This window comes from Podarcis raffonei, chromosome 11 (assembly GCF_027172205.1).
Source record: "Podarcis raffonei isolate rPodRaf1 chromosome 11, rPodRaf1.pri, whole genome shotgun sequence".
Lineage (NCBI taxonomy): Eukaryota > Metazoa > Chordata > Lepidosauria > Squamata > Lacertidae > Podarcis > Podarcis raffonei.
The window spans coordinates 53,935,113-53,956,834 of NC_070612.1; the positions used below are offsets into that span (position 1 = coordinate 53,935,113).

General features: G+C 43.4%; 1 protein-coding gene across 3 annotated transcripts in view; it reads right to left on the reverse strand.

The window, feature by feature from the left end:
* LOC128423336 (actin-fragmin kinase-like) overlaps positions 1-21,722 on the reverse strand; it is a 78,757-nt gene that overhangs the window by 30,388 nt on the left and 26,647 nt on the right. For all 3 annotated transcript variants that reach the window (XM_053408391.1, XM_053408389.1, XM_053408388.1), the window contains exons 9-13: positions 16,918-17,018; positions 14,714-14,799; positions 12,535-12,616; positions 6,988-7,073; positions 4,292-4,376 (exon numbers count right to left, since the gene is read on the reverse strand). In XM_053408391.1, the coding sequence (XP_053264366.1) occupies positions 4,292-4,376; positions 6,988-7,073; positions 12,535-12,616; positions 14,714-14,799; positions 16,918-17,018 (440 nt within the window). The remainder of the gene's footprint in view (positions 1-4,291; positions 4,377-6,987; positions 7,074-12,534; positions 12,617-14,713; positions 14,800-16,917; positions 17,019-21,722) is intronic.

Consider the following 21,722-nt stretch of genomic DNA (forward strand, 5'->3'; position numbering starts at 1 on the left):
GGAGGCAATCCTCTGGCAGTGGGATGCTAGGGAGCGATAATAAGGCACGTTTGCTTGCTTGAAGGCTGCTGGTATCTGTGATTAGAAGCTGGTGGACATCTTATGATGGACCTAACAGTAGCTTCTGGCACAACGGAACACCATGATAGAAACCAGAGCGCACAGAAACGACATTTACCTTCCTGCCACTGTGGTCCTATTTATCTAACTGCACTGGCGTGCTTTAGTACTGCTAGGGTGGCAGGAGCTGGGACAGAGTGACAGGAGCTCACTTCGTTGCGGGGATTTGAACTGCTGACCTTCTGATCAGCAAGCCCAAGAGGATCTGTGGTTTAGACCACAGTGCCACCCGCATCCCTGAACAGAGAACTACCGTACATATGCCCCTACAGCTTTGGTTGCAACAGCACATTTAGTATAAAGTCTACTTTAGTAGCTCTGTGCTGATATGCAGTAATCCAGGCACTAATTTCTTACTCTGTTCTATGGGGTGGAATAGTGACATTTATTCTTCAGGAACATATGAGTGTTCAATGGCTTTCAATAAAGCCACAAATTGCTTCTTCATAATGGCAAGGGTCAAGTCAATGTATAGTAATTCCATTATATCCACAATGCTAACATTGTGTGTTCACTGTTTTTATTTGTCATAATTTACAGAGAAAGATCTAGGAGGATTTGTTTCTTGTTTTTAAATAATGTTCCAATGCTCAAAGCAAAATAAAATTGGTAGCTTATACGGACCTCTCAAGCCTTTGATGCATAAAATGTAGTTAACTACTTGGAAGAACCTCTGAAATGGATTTCAAATATCAATCATTTCTACAGCAGTTTTAATGTTCAAAGTGCTTTTCAATCATTATAAGTCAGCAATAATCTTATCAATCCCCTTTCTGTGATAATTCTGTGATCATTTATCAGTCAATGAGAAGTGGCAAGTTGTCCGATGAACTGTAATTTGTTCTCTTTTTTCCTCCTGTGTTTAAAACCCTTTTATATTTTTGGATTATCAATTGATTTAAAGCATTTATATATTGTCTTTCCTTAATGAGCTCAATGTGGCTAAAGAATAAATTAAAACAATGAGTGATTTCCAAGCCCATTCTTCTAACAGAGAAACATGATTGTAGTCTCTCACAAATTAGAACCTAAAATAACATTAAAATGAGAAAAGAAAGTAAAGTCTATTGATTTCAGTGGATCTACTCTGAGTATAACTTAATTGGCTATTGCCTAATAATGTTACAATGAAAAGAGACAGTTTGACAAGAACAGTAATTGATTTACATGGTTTTAACATTGTATTTCATATTGCCCTAACCTGCCCTAGTGGGTAATAAACCTAATAATAACAATAAACAACGAAGCACTCAAACCACAGCTAGAAAACACAAATAACCATTAAATAAAATTTAATCACAGCAATTAAAACCACTTCAAGAAGGGAGCAAACACTTATAGCCCCATTTCCCCCATTTTGCATAAGGCCATAAGAGAGAAGTGTGGTGTAATGGTTAGAGCATGGGTAGGCAAACTAAGGCCCGGGGGCTGGATCTGGCCCAATTGCCTTCTAAATCCGGCCGGCGGATGGTCCAGGAATCAGGGTGTTTTTACATGAGTAGAATGTGCCCTTTTATTTAAAATGTATCTCTGGGTTATTTGTGGGGCATAGGAATTCGTCCATTATTTTTTTTAAAAAATATAGTCCAGCCCCCCACAAGGTCTGAGGGACAGTGGACCAGCCCCCTGCAGAAAAAGTTTGCTGACCCCTGGGCTAGAGCATTGGACTAGGACCTGGGAGACCAGGGTTCGAATCCCCACTCGGCGATGAAGCTCACTGGGTGGCCTTAGCCTAACCTGCCTCACAGGGCAGCCGTGAGGATGAAATGGGGCAGAGGAGAACCATGTACAACGCCTTGAGATGGGGGGGGGGAAGAGAGGTGGTATATAAATGTAACAAACAAACAAGTGCTTTTCAGAAAGCAGCCTGAGGAGCTGCTGTACAGGGTCCCCTCCACTCTATAGGCCAGATATGGGGGGGCCATGTGGGGGGAGAGAAAGGGAAGTTTTGCCGTACAGGGATGTCCTTGCAAATTGACACAAAACCATGAAAACAAGCAATAGCATTGAAATGGCACCAAAAGGAAATAATAATCAGCCCAGCAAAACCATAGTACAGTGGTACCTCGTGTTAAGAACTTAATTCGTTCTGGAGGTCCGTTCTTAACCTGAAACTGATCTTAACCTGAGGTACCACTTTAGCTAATGGGGCCTCCCGCTGCCACCAATTTCTCTCATCCTGAAGCAAAGTTCTTAACCCGAGGTACTATTTCTGGGTTAGCAGAGTCTGTAACCTGAGGTACCACTGTAGAAGGGTAGAAAACGGTGCCCCAAAAGGTCTCCCTCAAACATTTGCTCAGTTATTGCCATAGTTCAGTCTTTTTCGGCACAAATTTGTAGGAAGGTGGATTCCATATCTAAAAGGCAATCCAGATTGTAAGGTAAAGGTAAAGGGACCCCTGACCATTAGGTCCAGTCATGACCAACTCTGGGGTTGCGGCACTCATCTCGCTTTACTGGCCGAGGGAGTCGGCGTACAGCATGTGGCCAGCATGACTAAGCCGCTTCTGGCAAACCAGAACAGCGCATGGAAATGCCGTTTACCTTCCCGCCGGAGCGGTACCTATTTATCTACTTGCACTTTGATGTGCTTTCGAACTGCTAGGCTGGCAGGATCTGGGACAGAGCAACGGGAGCGCACTCCGTCGCGGGGATTTGAACTGCCGACCATCTGATCAGCAAGTCCTAGGCTCTGTGGTTTAACCCACAGTGCCACCCGCGTCCCTAATAATCTAGTTTGTAATGTAACCCTAATTACACAACAACTTGAGAAGCTGGTTTCCATGGCTTCACACAGCAGCCTCTCCTAACACAACCTGGAGATGTCAGAGACTGAATCTGGTTCCTCCTGCGTGCAAAGCAGTGCTTTACCACTGAGCTACAGCCTTCCACAGCAGCTGCAATCAAATCGTATTATTCCTCCAAATAAGGTTAGCTAAGATTGAAGGAATGGGTTTCCCAAACCCAAAACTGACTGTGCAGGCAGTTTGAAACTGCACCTAAATCCCTATTTTTCCTTAGCTAAAATCCATTAACTTGAGCTCTGAGTCAATGTATAAACAAAAACCCGGCTGTGCTCAAAGCTCTCTCCTTTATCAGTTTGTGACGGCAAGTATGGCCTTCACTGTACCAGTAGAACAGAGAAGAGACGTCTGTGCCTTATCTTATGTCCTGACCACAAAGACCACAGACCCAGTCTGGGAACAGTGCCAGAGTGTTCAGGGAAGTTTTTAATGTGTGATATTTTAGTGTATTTTTGGTTTCTGTGGAAGCTGCCCAGAGTGGCTGGGGAAACCCAGCCAGATTGGCGGGGTACAAATAAATTATTATTATTATTATTATTATTATTATTATTATTATTATTATTGTCATTATTATGTGTTCTCGGAGATGGTGACCTCTTGCTCCAAGATAAGAGTAGGAACAGGAAGATCCTTTTATGGTCAGAAGTACAGGAAGGAAGATCCTTTTATGGTCAGAAGCATAGGAAGGAATACCCTTTTATGGTTAAGAGTGCCGGAGCAGGAACATCTGTGATGTCAACCTGCATACATAGGCTGACGTGGTTGGATTCCCGGGGAAGAAGGGAGAGGGTGCCTGGAGGATATATATACTGCATGAAACTTCTCATTTCTTTGGACTTGCTGTGGACTCACCACACAAGTGCCTTCTGCTATCCAGAGAGCAGAATAAACTCTTTCTTTGAACCAACCTCGGTGTCATTTGACTTCCTTCCTCCTGTCCGGGAGCAACGCAGACCTAATCGGTGAACTCCAATAAGGCTACAAGATTTATAGCGTATAGAAATTTACCTTTGGTGAAATCAGTTTTATGAGGCTTAACTCATTCTGTGATACTGATTCATGAGACAAACTAATAGAGCATATTCAGCAATGAAATCAGGCGAGCGAGGAAGTTATGCACTTTGAGTCTGATATATTATTATTTTTTTTAAAAAGCTGGACAGCAACACTTTATGTGAATATCCAGCACACAAAACTAATGTTAGAGAAGTGTGTTCAATGATTAGTTGGGTCTGTGAAGAATAAATGATTTTGGAAACCTAGAACTTTCTAGTTGCCTCTTCACAATGGTGAGAGTGGTGAGGAACTGAGCAACGGGAACAGGTTCAAATTTAATGGCGCGTCATCAAAAACTTAACGAAACTTACTAGGCTGTCTGTCAGAAGGATTTATCAGTTTCATTCCCATGAGATCATTTAATTCTTTTTCATTTGTGCCGCCAAGGATATAAAGCTGTGAATACAGAAAAGTAAGAAGGCGCAGTAATGTATTAGCTTAATTTGCATTCAAACAATGGTAACACAAATCACATTTATGGAAGCTTTTGGTCTGGAGCACACACAAACACACACACAATTTCTTAATTTCACAATTGTCTCTTTGGAAATTGCCATTGTGGAGGGTTTATCCAACAAAGTCAAGATGCCAGGGATCTCCACTGGTCTCAGATAATAAACTGTAAGCAAACTCCCACTCTGAAATCTGCACGTTGAAATTAGAGCGGACAGTGTTCAAATTTTGCTGTCATTTGTCCTATACTTGCATAGTGTGTTTCATCCAAGAGCCAAGGAGGGTTGACATATCGCAAATTAACAGTCTTTCCTCCCAAACCAGGCCCATTAGGTATGACTAACAAGCACTGGAAAATGCATGGAGCTCATAAATTTTGCTATCCTTGCTTGGGCCCTGTAAGTTATCTACTCCCCCACCCCAAATCCTGACATTGTCTAATGGGGAATGGCTGTGCCTGCTTATTGCTTTCTGAAGAACAAAAACAGCAGCAGCAACTCTTGAACCTTTCAGAAATATGATAGGATAAGACTGTCTTCCTCAATCTAATACCCTTCATAAATTTGGGGTTACAAGCACTGACCAGTCATTTTTGCCTTTTTAATGGATCTGGCTTTGACTGCAGTGCTCAGGCCAGGATCCACACTCCCAATATTCAGTTCTTGATATTAGTAAATCCCTCTACCATCCCAGTAACCAACAGACCTTGCCTTTGATTCTCCCAAAGCAGATAGGATGACAGGAAACGGCAAACAGCGAGAGCACCTAGCTAAATACTCCAAAATGATGAGAACACATATAAGAATATAGCTAACATCCAATAATTGCTATCTATGGATGACCTGATTGGAATTCCTAGTATCATTTTGTTTTGAACAAAATGGGGGTGGAAGTCAGATCAGGACTGCAATACAGGGGAAGGTATGGGCGAATTAGGAACTCTGTCCCATTAATTTCTTTTCTATTCCCTCTTCCACGTTGCACCCATTTGCACCCTCCTAACCTGCCACCCAGAGGGACACGGGTGGTGCTGTGGTCTAAACCACTGAGCCCCTTGGGCTTGCCAATCAGAAGGTTGGTGGTTCGAATCCCCGTGACGGGGTGAGCTCCCGTTGCTCGGTCCCTGCTCCTGCCAATCTAGCAGTTCAAAAAATGCAAGTAGATAAATAGGTACTACTCTGGTGGGAAGGTAAATGGTGTTTCCATGCACTGCTCTGGTTACGCCAGAAGTGGCTCAGTCATGCTGGCCACATGACCTGGAAAAACTGTCTGTGAACAAACACCAGCTCCCACAGCCTGTAAAGCAAAGTGAGCGCCGTAACTCCAGAGTCGTTTGTGAATGGACTTAACTGTCAGGGGTCCTTTTTTAACCTGCCACCCAGGACACATGCAGTGCCAGATTTATGTATAAGCTAAACAAGCTATAGCTTAGGGCCCCACTCTCTTGGGGGCCCCCAAAAAAATTAAAGAAAAAAACACCTTGATGTACATTTCTAAAATATAAGGTAAAAAACATATAAAATAAAACCTACATACAGCAACAGTATTTTGTGTTGTGTAGGCTCCTATGATGTAAGTTAGCCCAAACCCTAAAATATCACTGATTTGCTCATTTCTATATATAGGGTGGGACGCGGGTGGCGCTGTGGGTAAAACCTCAGCTCCTAGGACTTGCCGATCGCATGGTCGGCGGTTCGAATCCCCGCAGCGGGGTGCGCTCCCGTTGCTCGGTCCCAGCGCCTGCCAACCTAGCAGTTCGAAAGCACCCCCGGGTGCAAGTAGGTAAATAGGGACCGCTTACTAGCGGGAAGGTAAACGGCGTTTCCGTGTGCGGCTCTGCCTCGCCAGGGTAGCTTCGTCACGCTGGCCACGTGACCCAGAAGTGTCTGCGGACAGCGCTGGCTCCCGGCCTATAGAGTGAGATGAGCGCACAACCCTAGAGTCTGTCAAGACTGGCCCGTACGGGCAGGGGTACCTTTACCTTTACCTTTTATATATAGGGTGCCTACATTCTGCATGTGCAGATGGCTTTAGATACATATCAGGTCCATAAAATACCATATAGCATATATTCAACGCAAAAAACAGCAACGATTTGTTGTTGACAAAGGACAGCTGGACATATAAAGGGCCCCATTACCTTCAGTAGCTTAGGGCCTCATCAAACCTAAATCCGGCCCTGGGTACAAGTCAACTTCCCTCATCCCACCCTTGATCTTGGTCGCTCCCATCCCCCACAGCTGATTCTCTGAAAAGAGAAAAGATGACAGGAGTATTGAATTCAATGGGGCTTACTCCCAGGTAGGTGGGATTTGGGTTGCAGCCTTAATCACTAAACCCGTATGATACACCCCGTCTCACTTTCTGAGAGTGATCTAGTAGTCCCCGTTACCTGTTTCCATTTCAAAGCTCAGCATATTATTAAGTGCTCTCTTGTATTCTGCATTCTTTCGAAACAGGGAAAAGCTCTATGGATCCGTCCACTGAGAGAGGCTGAAATGCAGTAAAATTCGAAGAATAGCAGGCTCCTGGCTTCAAAATGATTTTCACTTACATGGCTATGAAGAATAAACGCCACATGGTTCCGTCTGCAAGCGGGGGGGATTCCTACGTAGAGTGGCATCTTCCATTTCATCCGCGCTGAATGGCACAAAAGAAAATAATAATAATGAGAGCAAACTCGCTGACAATAATCTAAACAATGATTCTTTCCCGTGGATTATGTCGAAGGTGTTCTCAGTGCTATAAATATAGTACCGAGAAACCTCTGAATGCCTGAGCTTTGTATAATTGTTGTAAGACATGCTAGAGAGAGAAAAAGGAGTAAGAAAAGCTACAAGGGATCTGTAACAGAAATGAGTTAATCCTCCATTTGTACTTGGGTAGTGGAAAAAGAAAAAGAAAGATCCTTGGAGAGAGATTATTGCCTCTTTTTTTTACAGAGTGCAGTTACTGAATTCAAAATTACTAAAGCCAGCCACAACTTCAATCTAAATAGGCTAGATTCAGGAACAGAAGGGGAAAGCCAACTGTACTGCAATAAACCTGACACCTATATAAACTATCTTGCATTTGTCAGTTCTCTGAAAACACATTACGAGTGCTGTGAACAAGGAGCACATAGTACATCATTTTGACCCCTTGATCTAAGTCATTGATCATTTAGAATAGGGCTGCATACACACAATACACTTAATTTTTTGTTATTATTATTAATCTAGATTTTCAAGAGAGCCTACAAAAGAGAACCATAAAACAAATATAAAACAGATCAAAAACATCAGAAACAAAAGCAATTATCATAGCAACTGTGAAAAACAAAGAAACAAACACAAAACCCCACTAACAATACATATAAAATCAGTTAAAATCCTGGGCAATCTTTTATTTTGTTGAAAATGTCTAAAACTTGGCTTGCCCGGAGAGACACAATACACACCGAAAGCACACAAAGTCACCCCAAGAATGCTGGAAACTGTAGCTTATCCTTCACAGAGCTGTAATTCCCAGCGCCCTTAACAAATTACAGTTCCCAAGTTTATCTGGCGAAAGTCGTGTGCTTTAAATATATGGTATGTACAGAGCCCAGATATGAGAAGTAGACTGCTTAATCACTTATGACTTTACGGATGGATCACAAGGTCTTCTGATTATTATTTTTTTAAAACCCTTTATTGGGAGGTGGGACCTCCTAATTGTGATGGATTCTTAGGAGAGAAACCCAGACCAGCATTCCCTTCCAAGACTTTATATTGTCTTTCACATTTATTAGCTAGTTGCATGTCGAGACCCCCAGGACACCCCCAAATAAAGACACAGTTCACACAACATTTTTATTTTGGTTTTTGGCATAATTTTGGCCACAGATTTATTGAATTACAGTATGTGAGTGGTTGCTTAGGCATTGGTTAGTGACTATCTGTTCCCACTTGGAGGCAGGAATAGAACTGACGCAAGCCTGCGGAAGTCAGTAAGGGTAAATTTTTTGGGAGAGAATAGAGCTGGGTGCCAGGCTCTCACATCTCCCCAAATGCTCCCAGGGGCTCTTGAGTGGCCTTAGCCCTTTGCCAGGGATTCGGACAAGAGCATGGCGAGCCCCTGGATTACTTTACCGGAATACCCTTGCAGCAGAAGCGCTGGAGGGGCAGGCACAGCCAATCCATGCCCCTCCACCAACCAAAATTAACCAATGCCTAACCGCAACCTTACAAGTTGTGACAATTTGCTACGCAGTAGGCAAAAAACCGGGTGGTGCTGTGGGTTAAACCACAGAGCCTAGGACTTGCCAATCAGAAGGTCGGTGGTTCGAATCCCCACGACGGGGTGAGCTCCCGTTGCTCGGTCCCTGCTCCTGCCCACCTAGCAGTTTGAAAGCACGGCAAAGTGCAAGTAGATAAATAGGTACTGCTCCGGCGGGAAGGTAAACGGCATTTCCATGTGCTGCTCTGGTTCGCCAGAAGCGGCTCAGTCATGCTGGCCACATGACCTGGAAGCTGTACGCCGGCTCCCTTGTCAATAAAGCAAGATGAGCACCACAACCCCAGAGTCGTCCACAACTGGACCTAATGGTCAGGGGTCCCTTTACCTTTTAGGCAAAAAAACCAAATGGCACCGGCCAATCAGCCAAATGGTAAAAATTCCTACCAGGCCCCTGCCCCAAAGCAGATGACCCCATGACAGGTATAGCAAGGTCAGCACCAACAAACCCTAAATATAGGGAAGGTGGGCAGGTGATCCGATGCGCGCAGCAAAAAGAGGCAGCTCAACGCTGCGCACAGGGAATAAATAGCACCTCCATCAATCAAACAATTTTGCAACATTAAATCCTCCCCAGCAACAATTGGAGGTGCCCAATCAAATTCGTGGCCATCCATACTAACCCACCCAGCAACTGGGAATGTCATGGTTTTCCCCACTGCAACACATGCTCTCCATGAAGAAGAACCCACTTTATTTCATTTCTATCTTTCCTCCAAGGTGCTCAAAGTACGAAGCATGGTTTCCACCAGCTTTGGAAGCCATCTAGCCAAGTCCATCCACCAGGAAGGGGTATGTGAGACCTAGAATCACAGAACTGTAGAGTTGGAAGAGACCCTGAGGATCATCTAGTCCAACAATGTCCAACTGGTTGACCGCGATCGAGAGGTACATCATCATGGTGCTCCTGGTTGATTGCGGTAGTTAAAGCAGTGATCGCCCAGTTGCTCTTGAGTGATTATGACATGCCCCGCCCCTGGCACTACGTCCCATTGCTGCTGCTGGCGCTGTTGTGAAGGGTTTTATTCCCTGTATCTGCGACAGAGTGGGGGGAGGTCAGCGGACTGTTGGGCGAGCAGCTCAACAACTCTGGTCAATCATTCCTAAAAAAAGCTCGACAAGTATGGGCAATGACAATGGGTAGATCACTGCCAGTTTTATTATACTGTAAGGGATGCGGGTGGCGCTGTGGGTTAAACCACAGAGCCTAGGACTTGCCGATCAGAAGGTCGGCGGTTCGAATCCCCGTAATGGGGTGAGCTCCCATTGCTCGGTCCCTGCTCCTGCCAACCTAGCAGTTCGAAAGCGTGTCAAAGTGCAAGTAGATAAATAGGTACTGCTCTGGCAGGAAGGTAAACAGCGTTTCCGTGCGCTGCTCTGGTTCACCAGAAGCGGCTTAGTCATGTTGGCCACATGACCCGGAAGCTGTATGCCGGCTCCCTCAGCCAATTAAGCAAGATGAGCGCTGCAACCCCAGAGTCGGCCATGACTGGACCTACTGGTCAGGGGTCCCTTTAGCTCTACCTTACTGGGAATAGATTGTAGTCTCTAGAGAGTTGGGTGTGCCTGATTTAGACCAACCCCCTGCAATCCAGGACTATGCAGTTGCCCCATACTGGAATCAAACCTGCAACCTTGGCAAACAACTGAGCTGTCCGGGCTGGCCAGCCAATAATTTGCTCCCCTTCTGTTTACCCTTGTGTCTTGTTCATGCGAATACAAATACAAGTGTAATAAGAATTTTAAGGTCTTAGATATATATTAAATGTTCATAAATGTACCAAGCAAACACGTACATAAATATATATATAAACCACATGTCTGAAGCAGCACAGGAAAACAGTCCTGAAACCATTTTGACTCTCAAGCTGACCAAATGTTTCTCTGCAAGCAGGGAGGAGGTGAAAAAACCTTCCTTGTTACAGGAATTTAGTAATCACCATTTCAAAGGGTGACAGACTACCAGGAAAAGACTACCAGGAAAGGCAATCAGATAAGGCATTATCAGATAACCTGGCAGACAGGAAAAACAACAATATTCAAATTTCTGTTGTAGACCACCTTTTCTGTGATGTAGGTATGATGTTTTGGGGGGGGTGGTTTTGGGTTACACCCCTTCTGTGATGTATGTGTGATGTATGGAGGGGTAGTCTTGAGCTCCAGGGCAGGGAATTTAAAATGTCTATATAAGGGCAGGAACACCTTTGTTCAGGGTCCTCCTCCTTTCGTGCGTGTGAGGGGAGCACCCTGTTACAACAGATCAATAAAGATCCGTCTTACTGGCTGCTTTGCTTCTCAATATTCTCTGGTTGGCCTCTGTTATTTTCTCCTACCAATAGGGAACCCACATAAGGACTCTATACGGGCTCTTGGATACCCCATAAGGGGAAAAGGGCAGATTTTGTTTACAACATAATGAAGGTTTGGGAATATGTTCTAGTGTTGACACAAGGAGTTCCTAAGTGAGTAAGTCTTTTTTCCCCCCTTTTAAACTAGAGAGGTTCTTGTGGTTTAGACTCCTCGGAGCCTTTTTGCTGGAGTATGTGGTTTCGACGGCAAAAAATCTTTTCATTCCAATGTGTGAAACGGATGTTCGGAGTTCAAACGTGGATGAAACAATTATCTTCAAAAAGATATGTTTGAGAATTTGCATTCTTTGTTCTCCAGTCATTTTTGAAGTGGCAGGTTAATGACACAACCTGTAAATCATATGCATCATAGTTCTTAGATCAGCCCCTGAAGAAGGGAAAAATTGTTTCCGAAATGCATCTGGTACCAATAAACAAATTTGGTGCTTTTTGAGAGAAACAACTGTTTTCTCTCTTGTTCTTGTGTCGATCTTTGTTTTCCCAAGTTATTCTGGTGCCAAAGGCAGTAACTCCCATAAGCGCTCTCTGGCAGTAAAAATAATAATGCAACAATAGTGGATTAAATAACTTCTAGACATAGCTGTCACAGGTGGCTGCCTCATTCTGCATAATACTAAGACTGGCTCTGATTATGTGAACCAGGTCTCTCTCTCTCTCTCTCTCTCCCACACAATTTTCCGCAGTAACATGTAAGCACTTGCTAAGCACTTTCTGTCCAGAAAGGCTTCTATCACAACAAATACCATGTTTTTCACTCTATAGGATGCACTTTTTCCCCTCCAAAAATTAAGGGGAAATGTTTGCACGTCCTATGGAGCAAATGCAGGCTCCTTGGCTTCAGTGAAAGCAACACGAACCTCCAAAGCGCATGGGGATGAAGGCTTTGCGGAGGCTTCGTGCAAAGCTAGACCAGCTATCCCAGCGGCTATCCCAGAAGCCAGAACAGCAAGAGGCTATCCCAGAAGTCAGATCCCTCTTGGTTTTCTGGCTTCTAGGATTCAGAATTATTATTTTTTTGTTTCCTCCTCCCCAAACTAGGTGCGTCCTATCGTCTGGTGCATCCTATAGAGCAAAAAATACGGTATGTTAGTCTTTAAGGTGCCACAAGACTCTTGAATTGTTCCCCCCTCTTCCCTGCAACATGATAAATTAAGAACAATAATCAGAAACTACCCTGAAGTTATAAATGCACAGCAAATTTTGCTGGAGGAACTATTTTTTGTTGCTACATTTCCCTCCCCCAGAAGTGGGAACAAAGAAGCGCAGATTCAAAGAAAAAAACATTATAAGGGATAATCAACAGACAAATGGATCAGCCGAAATGGAAAGAAGTCGGTGTGTTTTGAAGTGTAGAGATAAAGGCAGTATTCAAATAGCATAGCAAAAATGCACCTCAAAAATCAGTAACTTTCAAACAGGCATCGGTGGACAACATTATCTAATCCACCCATTCTTCCACTGCTCCCCCATCTCACCTAAACTTAATTTCATAATATCATTCCTTGGTATTTGACTCCCATCTTCAGACTTGGAAGTTCCTCCAAACAAATAAATGTCCTGAAAGGAAGAACAAAAGAAACTGTAGCAAAAGTAATAAATAACTCAGCTTTATCTTTGCTTTGTCCTTCTCTACGGCAGCATCCACAGAAAAATATAGTTACTGGAGTTGGGGTTTTTTCCATGTCTCATTAAAGGCCTTCTTTCGATGAATAGTCAGAAAGTCCATTTTTTTGTAACAGTAAACTGTTCCTGCCAAATGTCTTGCAGAGGCTTGACATTAATACCTATGCTGAACTTTTTTGGTAACGTTATTTGTCCACTTTTTAAAAAAAGTTTTTATTTATACTTTTTAAGTTTATACATTTCATTAGTTTCACAATCAATTTAACATTTCAAAGTTTGACTTCCTTCCTCCTCTTTCTGCAGTTTCTTAATATATATTTTTTATAAAATATCTTCTGCATATCCAAATTCATTTAATTTGCTCATTTAATTATCTACTTTAAATATATACTCTTATGAAACTGCAGGCTATTGCAATAATCCTGCCAATGCTTTTATCTGTTTGCAATTTATCTGTAAATATTCAATAAACCATTTCCGTTCTTTTATAAAAAGTTTCTTATCTTGATTTCTTATTCTTCTGGCAAATTTCGCCATTTCTGCATATTCCATAAGTTTTTGTATCTATTCCTCCTTTGCTGGGACTTCTGATTCTTTCCACATTTGGACAAGTAGCATTCTCGCTGCTGTAGCAGCATACATAAATAAATTTCTATACAATTTAGGTAGTTCTGTCCCTATAATTCCCAAACACATATATTTGCCCACTTTTGCTGGGGGCAGAGAAGCAGGCTATCTGCTAATCTGAGTTACCATTAGAAAACGCAGATGGCTATGAACAACTTCTATCCTACAAAGTAGACTCAGGGGATCCCTTGATCCCTTCTCATTGTTGATGTCTGGACGTCTGCTGTAATCCTTTGTCTCACCCTACACACCTCAATGAAACATCTGAGGACACATGCGGACCAATACTGCTGGTTGCCTTGGAAATGGCCGGCTTCTGCTAATTAACAATCTGCTAAAACACTCTGGGATTAATTGGACTGCGGCCAACTCGCCTCGCCTTGCATTTCAGAGGACTCCCAATGACAGGTGTGGCCTGGCAAACCAATAGGGAGGCTTTTCCGCATAGACATGGCGATATTCCGCATAACTAAGCACCGCTGAAATTCGAAGCGCAGTGAGGAAGGATGGGGATGGAAGAAAACAACAACAACTGCTCTTTGGTGCTCAGTCGGAACTAACAGGAATTTGGGTTTACCCTAGATTGCCATTTGTTCTGATATATCACGAAAGAGCAGGTTTTCCCTTGGAAAGGAATGGGGCAAGGGGGAAAACTCCTCGGACCCATGCTTAGAAAGCGTGGGTCAAGCAGGAAACTGCCAGGATATTATATTTACAGTGGTACCTCTGGTTACGAACTTAATTTGTTCCAGAGGTCTGTTCTCAACCTGAAACCGTTCTTAACCTGAGGTACCACTTTAGCTAATGGGGCCTCGCGCTGCCACCGTGGCGTGATTTCTGTTCTCATCCTGAGGTAAAGTTCTTAACCTGAGGTACTACTTCCAGGTTAGCGGAGTCTGTAACCCAAAGTGTTTGTAACCCGAGGTGTTTGTAACCCGAGGTACCACTGTGTGTATGTGTCTATATATCTGAGATAAATAATTGCAGTCACCTGTGCATGACAACTATGTACATTTTACAATTTTTTATGTGCTGTAAGCCACCCAGAGTGGCTGGGGAAACCCAGCCAGATGGGCGGGGTATAAATAAGAAAAATTTTATTCAGAGGGGAGTGAATGGGGCTGGGCACCATACCGTCACCCCTCCCCGCATGCTCCCAGGGGCATGCACGGCCCTAGCCCCTTGCTGGGGAGACGAACTAAAACATGGCAAACTCCTTACTGGTTTTCGCTGGAATCTGGAAGTCAGTTCTGTCCTTGGGCATTTTGATAAAGTTGTGGCCCAAATTATGCCAAAAACCTTAAACAAAAATTTTGTGTGAATTGTGATTTATTTAGGGGGTGGCTTTGGACCTCAACATGCAGCATCATTTGAAACAGAAGATTGAAACTGACAGGCTTTTACCTTATCATGGTGAGCTGTAAATGTGTGCTGCATCCTTCCGATGGGCTTTTCTCCCTTGACATCACACTTCTGCCACGTTAACAATACTTAGGAAGAGGAGAGAAGAAAACGAGCAAATAGAACCTGCATTGCATCCTGGGGTTGTTGTTGTTTTTTTTTTGCATCAGGGAATGCAGTTCATGGCCTTCGATATTTCCATCCATTTATTCTTATAAAAACAGAGCTAACCTCCCGTCGTCCCAGACTGGAACTTATTGGGCAGCCAAATAACTAAATAGTGTAGGGAATTCTAAGCATTCCTAACACTTTTTTTGGTATAATTTTTATTACATTTTATGTTTTACATTTTAGAATATTCATTTAAACAACCTTAAAATATCAGTGACTTCCCTTCTACTCTTTCCATGATTCATTTTGCATAACATAAATCCCTGCATATTTTATATAAACTGAACCATTCAGTATTCTATTATTTACATATTTACACTGTTGAATCTGTCTTAATGCTGCCCTCATTTTCAAATATACACAATTTCCCCCCATATATTCAATAAACATTTTCCAATCTTCTTTTAACTTATGTTCTTCTTGTTCTACATGTTAAATCTGCAAGCTGCGCATATTCTGTCAACTTAAGTTGCTATTCTTCTTTAGTTGGGACCTCACTCATTTTCCATTTTTGGATTAACAAAACATGAGCCGCAGTTTTTGACACCTGGGACTTTCCATCTGAATTACCCCCTTCAATAAGGACTCTGGCTTTTTGGGGAAAGTTCTTTTAAACATCTTTTTCAATTCATTACGAATTATTTCCTAATACTCTTTTACCCTTTTACAGGTCCACCACATATGATAGACCATACCTTCAGTCTCATTGCATCTCTCATTGCACTCTTAAGTTGCATTATCTAATTTTACGCCCACAACTTTTGGAGCATTTGATTAGAATCATAGAATCATAGAATCATAGAGTTGGAAGAGACCACAAGGGCCATCGAGTCCAACCCCCTGCCAAGCAGGAAACACCATCAGAGCACTCCTGACATATGGTTGTCAAGCCTCTGCTTAAAGACCTCCAAAGAAGGAGACTCCACCACACTCCTTGGCAGCAAATTCCACTGTCGAACAGCTCTTACTGTCAGGAAGTTCTTCCTAATGTTTAGGTGGAATCTTCTTTCTTGTAGTTTGGATCCATTGCTCCGTGTCCGCTTCTCTGGAGCAGCAGAAAACAACCTTTCTCCCTCCTCTATGTGACATCCTTTTATATATTTGAACATGGCTATCATATCACCCCTTAGCCTCCTCTTCTCCAGGCTAAACATGCCCCTTAGAGACTGCAGGCTTGTGAAGCAACCGTCAGGCTAGTAACGGCTGACATTATTAAGGGAGAAGATTTCAGAGCTATTTTTAGGCAATCTGAGAAAGGACTACTTTTTGGAATGTTTCCTGGCAACACGGTACCATCTTTGAAAGCAAAGCATTGAAAAAGCCAGTGTCCCGACAACATCAGTCGGTGAGGGTCAGGGTGGTATAAAACTGCAATGAAGAATTTCACAGCATTTGACATGATGAAGAACTGAGCTCTGTGGAAGCCAAGGACCCAACATGGCTTTTATGGGAGATGGCCAGTGAGCCAACAGGAAATGGTGTACAGTTATATATAAGGGAACTCTTTAAGAACTCTTGAGTTCTTAAGGGATCGAAACGAAATTAATAATACTTAGTTCCCATTATAATCAATAGGACAGGCTAGCCGTAACTAACTTTTTACAGAAGTGTAATTAATTTGGCCTGGATTCGCTAAATTTTTAATACAGTTTAATTGCATTAATTGTATAATACAATTTTGATACCATTAAGTGTCAAATGCCCCAGTGCTTATCAGTTATCCAAGTGCCTTTGCAGAAAAGTGGAAACTGGGAGCAGGCAAACTTCTTACTGATACAGAATGCATGTTTTTACTTATATATCCATAAATTGTGTCCGTCCCCCCCCCCCGGTTTATAGTGTGTTCAAAGCTGATTTTCATGAGTAAAGATCCATCTGAAGTCTGGCTCTGATTTTCTCAGAAGTTTGTACTGAGGTACAAACAAAAGTGGTACAGTGTTGTTGCATTGGCTTTCATCTATTTGTACCCCCCCCAAAGAAAAAACACCCCAGTTATTCACACAGTGAGGGAAATGATCTGTAATAATGAAAGACACCTGTGTCCAGTGCAAACAGATCAGTGCAATATTCATCTTCGTCGGAACAACCTCCAAACATATAGATGATTTCTCCGATCGTTGCAAAAGCATGGCCTGATCTGAAAAGTTAAAACATCATTTGTATTTAACAATGTGCCTCGCAGCTCACTCAGACAGAATTAGAAATGCCATAGAAATCAAAAGTATATTGTTCTCTTTGGCAGGGGGCAGGTGTATTCTGCAAGATGCCATTGCTGCTGTTATAAGAATTTAAGGTCTTATATAAAAAAATTAAATGTTCATAACTGTATATATAAACCACATGTCTGAAACCCTACAGATTAGGTCCTGAACAAATTGACCTCAAACATTTCTCTGCAAGGTCAAAGTGGGAAACCTCCCCATTGTCTCTTTCCTCACAAATCCTGTCTTAAGGGCACATTCAAGATATGAACAGGGTGTGAGCCTGTGACCTGTGACCTAGATTCAGGAATTAAGTACAGTGGATGCTTGGGTTGCGAACGTGATCCGTGTGGGATGCACGTTTGCAACCCGCAGTGTTCGCAACCCCCAGCTGCGATTCGGTGCTTCTGCGCATGCGCAACCACCGAAACTCGGAAGTAATCCAGTCCGGTACTTCCGGGTTTTGGCGCATCTGTAACCCGAAAAAAGGCAACCTGAAGCGCATGTAACCCGAGGTATGACTGTAGTTATAATAACAAAAGAGTTGCCAAAACCTGGATAATGCAATCAGGTAACTTGCCAGACAGGAGATAAACAACGCACTCAGATTTCTGTTGTAGACCGCCTTTTCTGTGATGTATATATGATGTTTCTGGGGGTGGTGGTCTTGGACTCCAGGGTGTGCAATTTAAAATGTCTATATAAGGCCTTGCGCGCCATTGTTCTGGGCCCTCCTCCTCTCTCCTGCGTGTGAGGGGAGCACCCTGTTGCAACAGTTAATAAAGATCAGGTTTACTAGCTGCTTTGCCTCTCAATATTCTCTGGTTGGCCTCTGTTATTTTCTCCTACTGACAGAGAACCTACAAAAGGGCTCTTGGGTACCCCATAAGGGAAAAGGAGCAGGTTGGTAATAGCCCACTAAAAATGGGTCATTAAGGGAACAAAGGGAGTGGCTCTGTGCCAGATGCCAAATGGGTAGGCTTCCCTTCCCCAACTACCAGTCGTTTAGAAAGAGACAAGGTCAGCGTTGAGAGTTGAATTATGTGAGCTACAAGCCGGAGTCAAGAGCCACAGGCTGGGAAAGTAGAAAGAGATAGAGACAGAGAGAACGCAGAGGCCAGCTGCATTATGGTTACCAGATTTTTTCCAATGAATCCGGGGACTTGGTTTTTTGTTTTGTTTTGTTTTGTTGTCTGAAGCTGAGTAGCAACAGGGAGTCAGTAGTGGGGATGGTGAGGCAAAAGTCCCTGGGCCCAAGCACACATGCATATTGTATAAAGGTGCAAAGCCCTTCTTTCGCACCCTGTGAAACATAAATGCGCAGAGCTTTTTAAAAATTGGGCAACGGCTGCCCACTAACAACTCCCGAGCCTCCCCCGATCAGTCAAAACAAAGGGGGCAGGAGGCAGGAGATCTGCACCGCCAGACGTCCCCAGTTCCTCTTCAGCAGTGGCAGCGACAGCGGCAGTCAGCAGCCCAGAGCCAGCCTGGTAGCGCAGTTGGCTCTGGCTGGCTTCAGGAGCTGCTTGCTGCCCCCTCCATGGTGCCTGCCAGTTTGCTTCCCAGAAGTCCCCATATGCTGTGTCTTGTGCAAAACAAAACTGCACTACCAGGCTGGCTCCGGGCTGCTGAGGCTGCCGCTGCCACGTTTCCCGGGGACAGATTTGCAAATCTGGGGACATTCCGGGGACAGATTTGCGGAACCAGGGATGTCTGGTAACCCCAAGCTAGATGCCTCTGGGAAGCCGAGCAGCAGAATACGAGTGCAAGAGTGCTCTCCTGCCATTCTTCCTGAAGCATGCCGCTCAGTCACTTAGCCACTCCTCTAGACCTGCTCTCTAGGAAGAGTTGCGTCTATACAGCAGCAAGTGTGCTTTTCATGAAATAACTGCTATCAAAACGCACCACTGTCATCTCCTCTGGCGGCAGGTCTGCAGAGGTCAAGTGTTCTCTCTCTTACCATTTTGCTGATCCCTTCTGCTCTCTACCATCCAGACCATCTGAATTAACTCTAAGGGTTTTCAAGTGCACAGCAACTATATCAAGTACCTGCTAAGGAGTTGTGCGAGAGAGACCAGGAGTTTATGTGGATTGTCAGTAGGCCCTTGTTTCCTTACTAAGGTAGCCATGCGTCACACTGGCTTACCCTCAGCCATGTCTCCTCTTCTGTTTCTTACTGGTCATCTTCCTCCTTCACTAAATCAGAATGATTTCTAAATCTGCATCTATGCATCAAAACCGACGCAGGATTTTGTGCAAATCAGTGCCTTCTTCAATCCTCTCTTCCGGTGATGCATTCTGCCACCTTCCTAGTCTACTCACTAGATACTCAATCCTTCTTCCCAAATACAGTGGCACCGTGGTTCTCAAGCTTAATCCGTCCCGGAAGTCCGTTCCAAAACCGAAGTGTTCCAAAACCATAGAAAGTAACGCAAAATGGATTGATCCACTCCAGACTTTTAAAAACAACCCCTAAAACAGCAATTTAACATGAATTTTGCAATCTAACGAGACCAGTGATCCATAAAATGAAAGCCATAAACAATGTACTGCAGTCACACGATCAATCCATCAGCAGCTGAACTGGGTTCCACACAGTCACAAAAACAAAACAAAAAGAGCCGCAAAAACAAAAACGCAAAATAAATAGCAAAAATAGACAGACCTCAGTGTAACACTCAAAATGGAAGTGTGGCACTCAAAACGGAGCACGTTCAACTTCCGAAAACCAGAACATTTACTTCCGGGTTTGCAGTGTTTGGGTTCCAAGTTGTTTGAGTACCAAGGCATTTGAGAACCAAGATACCACTGTATATGCTCAGTCCTTTCCTCCCAAATACCTTCTTCCTCTTCCTCCTCTCCCTCGCTGCAACTTCCCTGCCTCATTCCCTTCTTTCTCCAGTCCCAGCAGCACCATTTCTGAAGCTCAGCCAACACAGGCTCGGCCCAGTATACCTGAAGGAGCGTCTCCTTCCCCATCGTTCTGCCCGGACACTGAGGTCCAGCGCCGAGGGCCTTCTGGTGGTTCCCTCGTTGCGAGAAGCCAAGTTACAGGGAACCAGGCAGAGGGCCTTCTCGGTAGTGGCACCTGCCCTGTGGAATGCCCTCCCACCAGATGTCAAAGAGAAAAACAACTACTAGACTTTTAGAAGACATCTGAAGGCAGCCCTGTTTAGGGAAGCTTTTAATTTTAATAGATTATTGTACAGTCATACCTTGGGTTACAGACACTTCAGGTTGCATTTTTTCGGGTTATGGATGTGCCGAAACCCGGAAGTACCTCCTGGTTTCAGCTGTCACGCATGCGCAGAAGCACTAAATCGGGCGTTGCGCATGCATAGAAGCGCCGAATCGCAACCAACGCGTGCGCAAATGCGCCACTGCGGGTTGCGAATGCTGCGGGTTGTGAACATGCATCCCGCACGGATCACGTCCACAACCTGAGCATCCACTGTATTTTAATATACTGTTGGAAGCCGCCCAGAGTAGCTGGGGAAACCCAGCCAGATGGGTGGGGTGTTGTTGTTGTTGTTATTATTATTATTATTATTATTATTATTATTATTATTATTATTATTACACAGTCAATGCTCAGGGATTTGTAGTCCAATAATGTCTGAAATGCTCCAGGTTAGCCAGCTCTGCTGTAGTTGGCCTCTGAGCCCCATTAATTCCCATTAAAAGCAGCGCGAACAATCCATGACTTGTGCCCACCTGCTATGGTGGTATGCTTGGTGCTATGAAAAGCAATGGGAACAATGCAACTTATTATATGATACACCTGTCAAATAGCTGTTTGAGGTGCTAGTAACATATTGCTTCCTGGTTGCACTGCCACACATAAAGAGACATTCATGTTCTGCAGAGAGCCTCTTTTATATGCAATCCTATGTAGACAAACCTGGAAGTAAGTCCTCATGGGACTTACATAGGAGTAGACCTGTACAGGATTGCATTGTTAATGCCACATTTTCAAATATCAAAGACCTGAATGTGTATACAAGTTCCCTTACTGTAAATAAATAATAATTGCATTTTGAAGGAGCACCACGTCTCCTAAGGCAAGTGAGCTGAAGTGTAATAAGGCTATTATTATTATTTATTGAATTTATATACCGCCCTATACCCGGGGGGTCTCATGTGGGTTCACAGAATAAAAACAAGATATAAAACCACAAAATACCTAATAAAAACAAAAACAGTTGGGATGGGATGGGATGTGGGGTGAGTTGAAGTAGGAACAGGGAATTGATAAAAATGTATGTGTGTGAGGGGAGGAATCTTGTTTGAGCAAAAGGCCCCACTTCCTCCAGTGATCAAATTATTGCTTTCCTTGTAGAAAATACAAATATACTGAATAATTTGTTTCATCACAATAACTGTTTCGTTGCCCAGCTCATAAGGAATGTGATTATACAACTGGAACAATACCCATTATTTTTATGCTGGGAACTACATTTGTCGATTCCTTAAACTTATTATGTTTATTACAGTAGTTTAGTAACAGAAAAAAAACACACAAAATCAATCTTGGCAAAGGCAAGGCATAATAATGTGTTTGCGCAAGCTTATGCCAAGGCAGAATTTCATCCAAAGCTACTTAATTGTCATTTATTTATAAACGCGGCCCAAAGATTTCT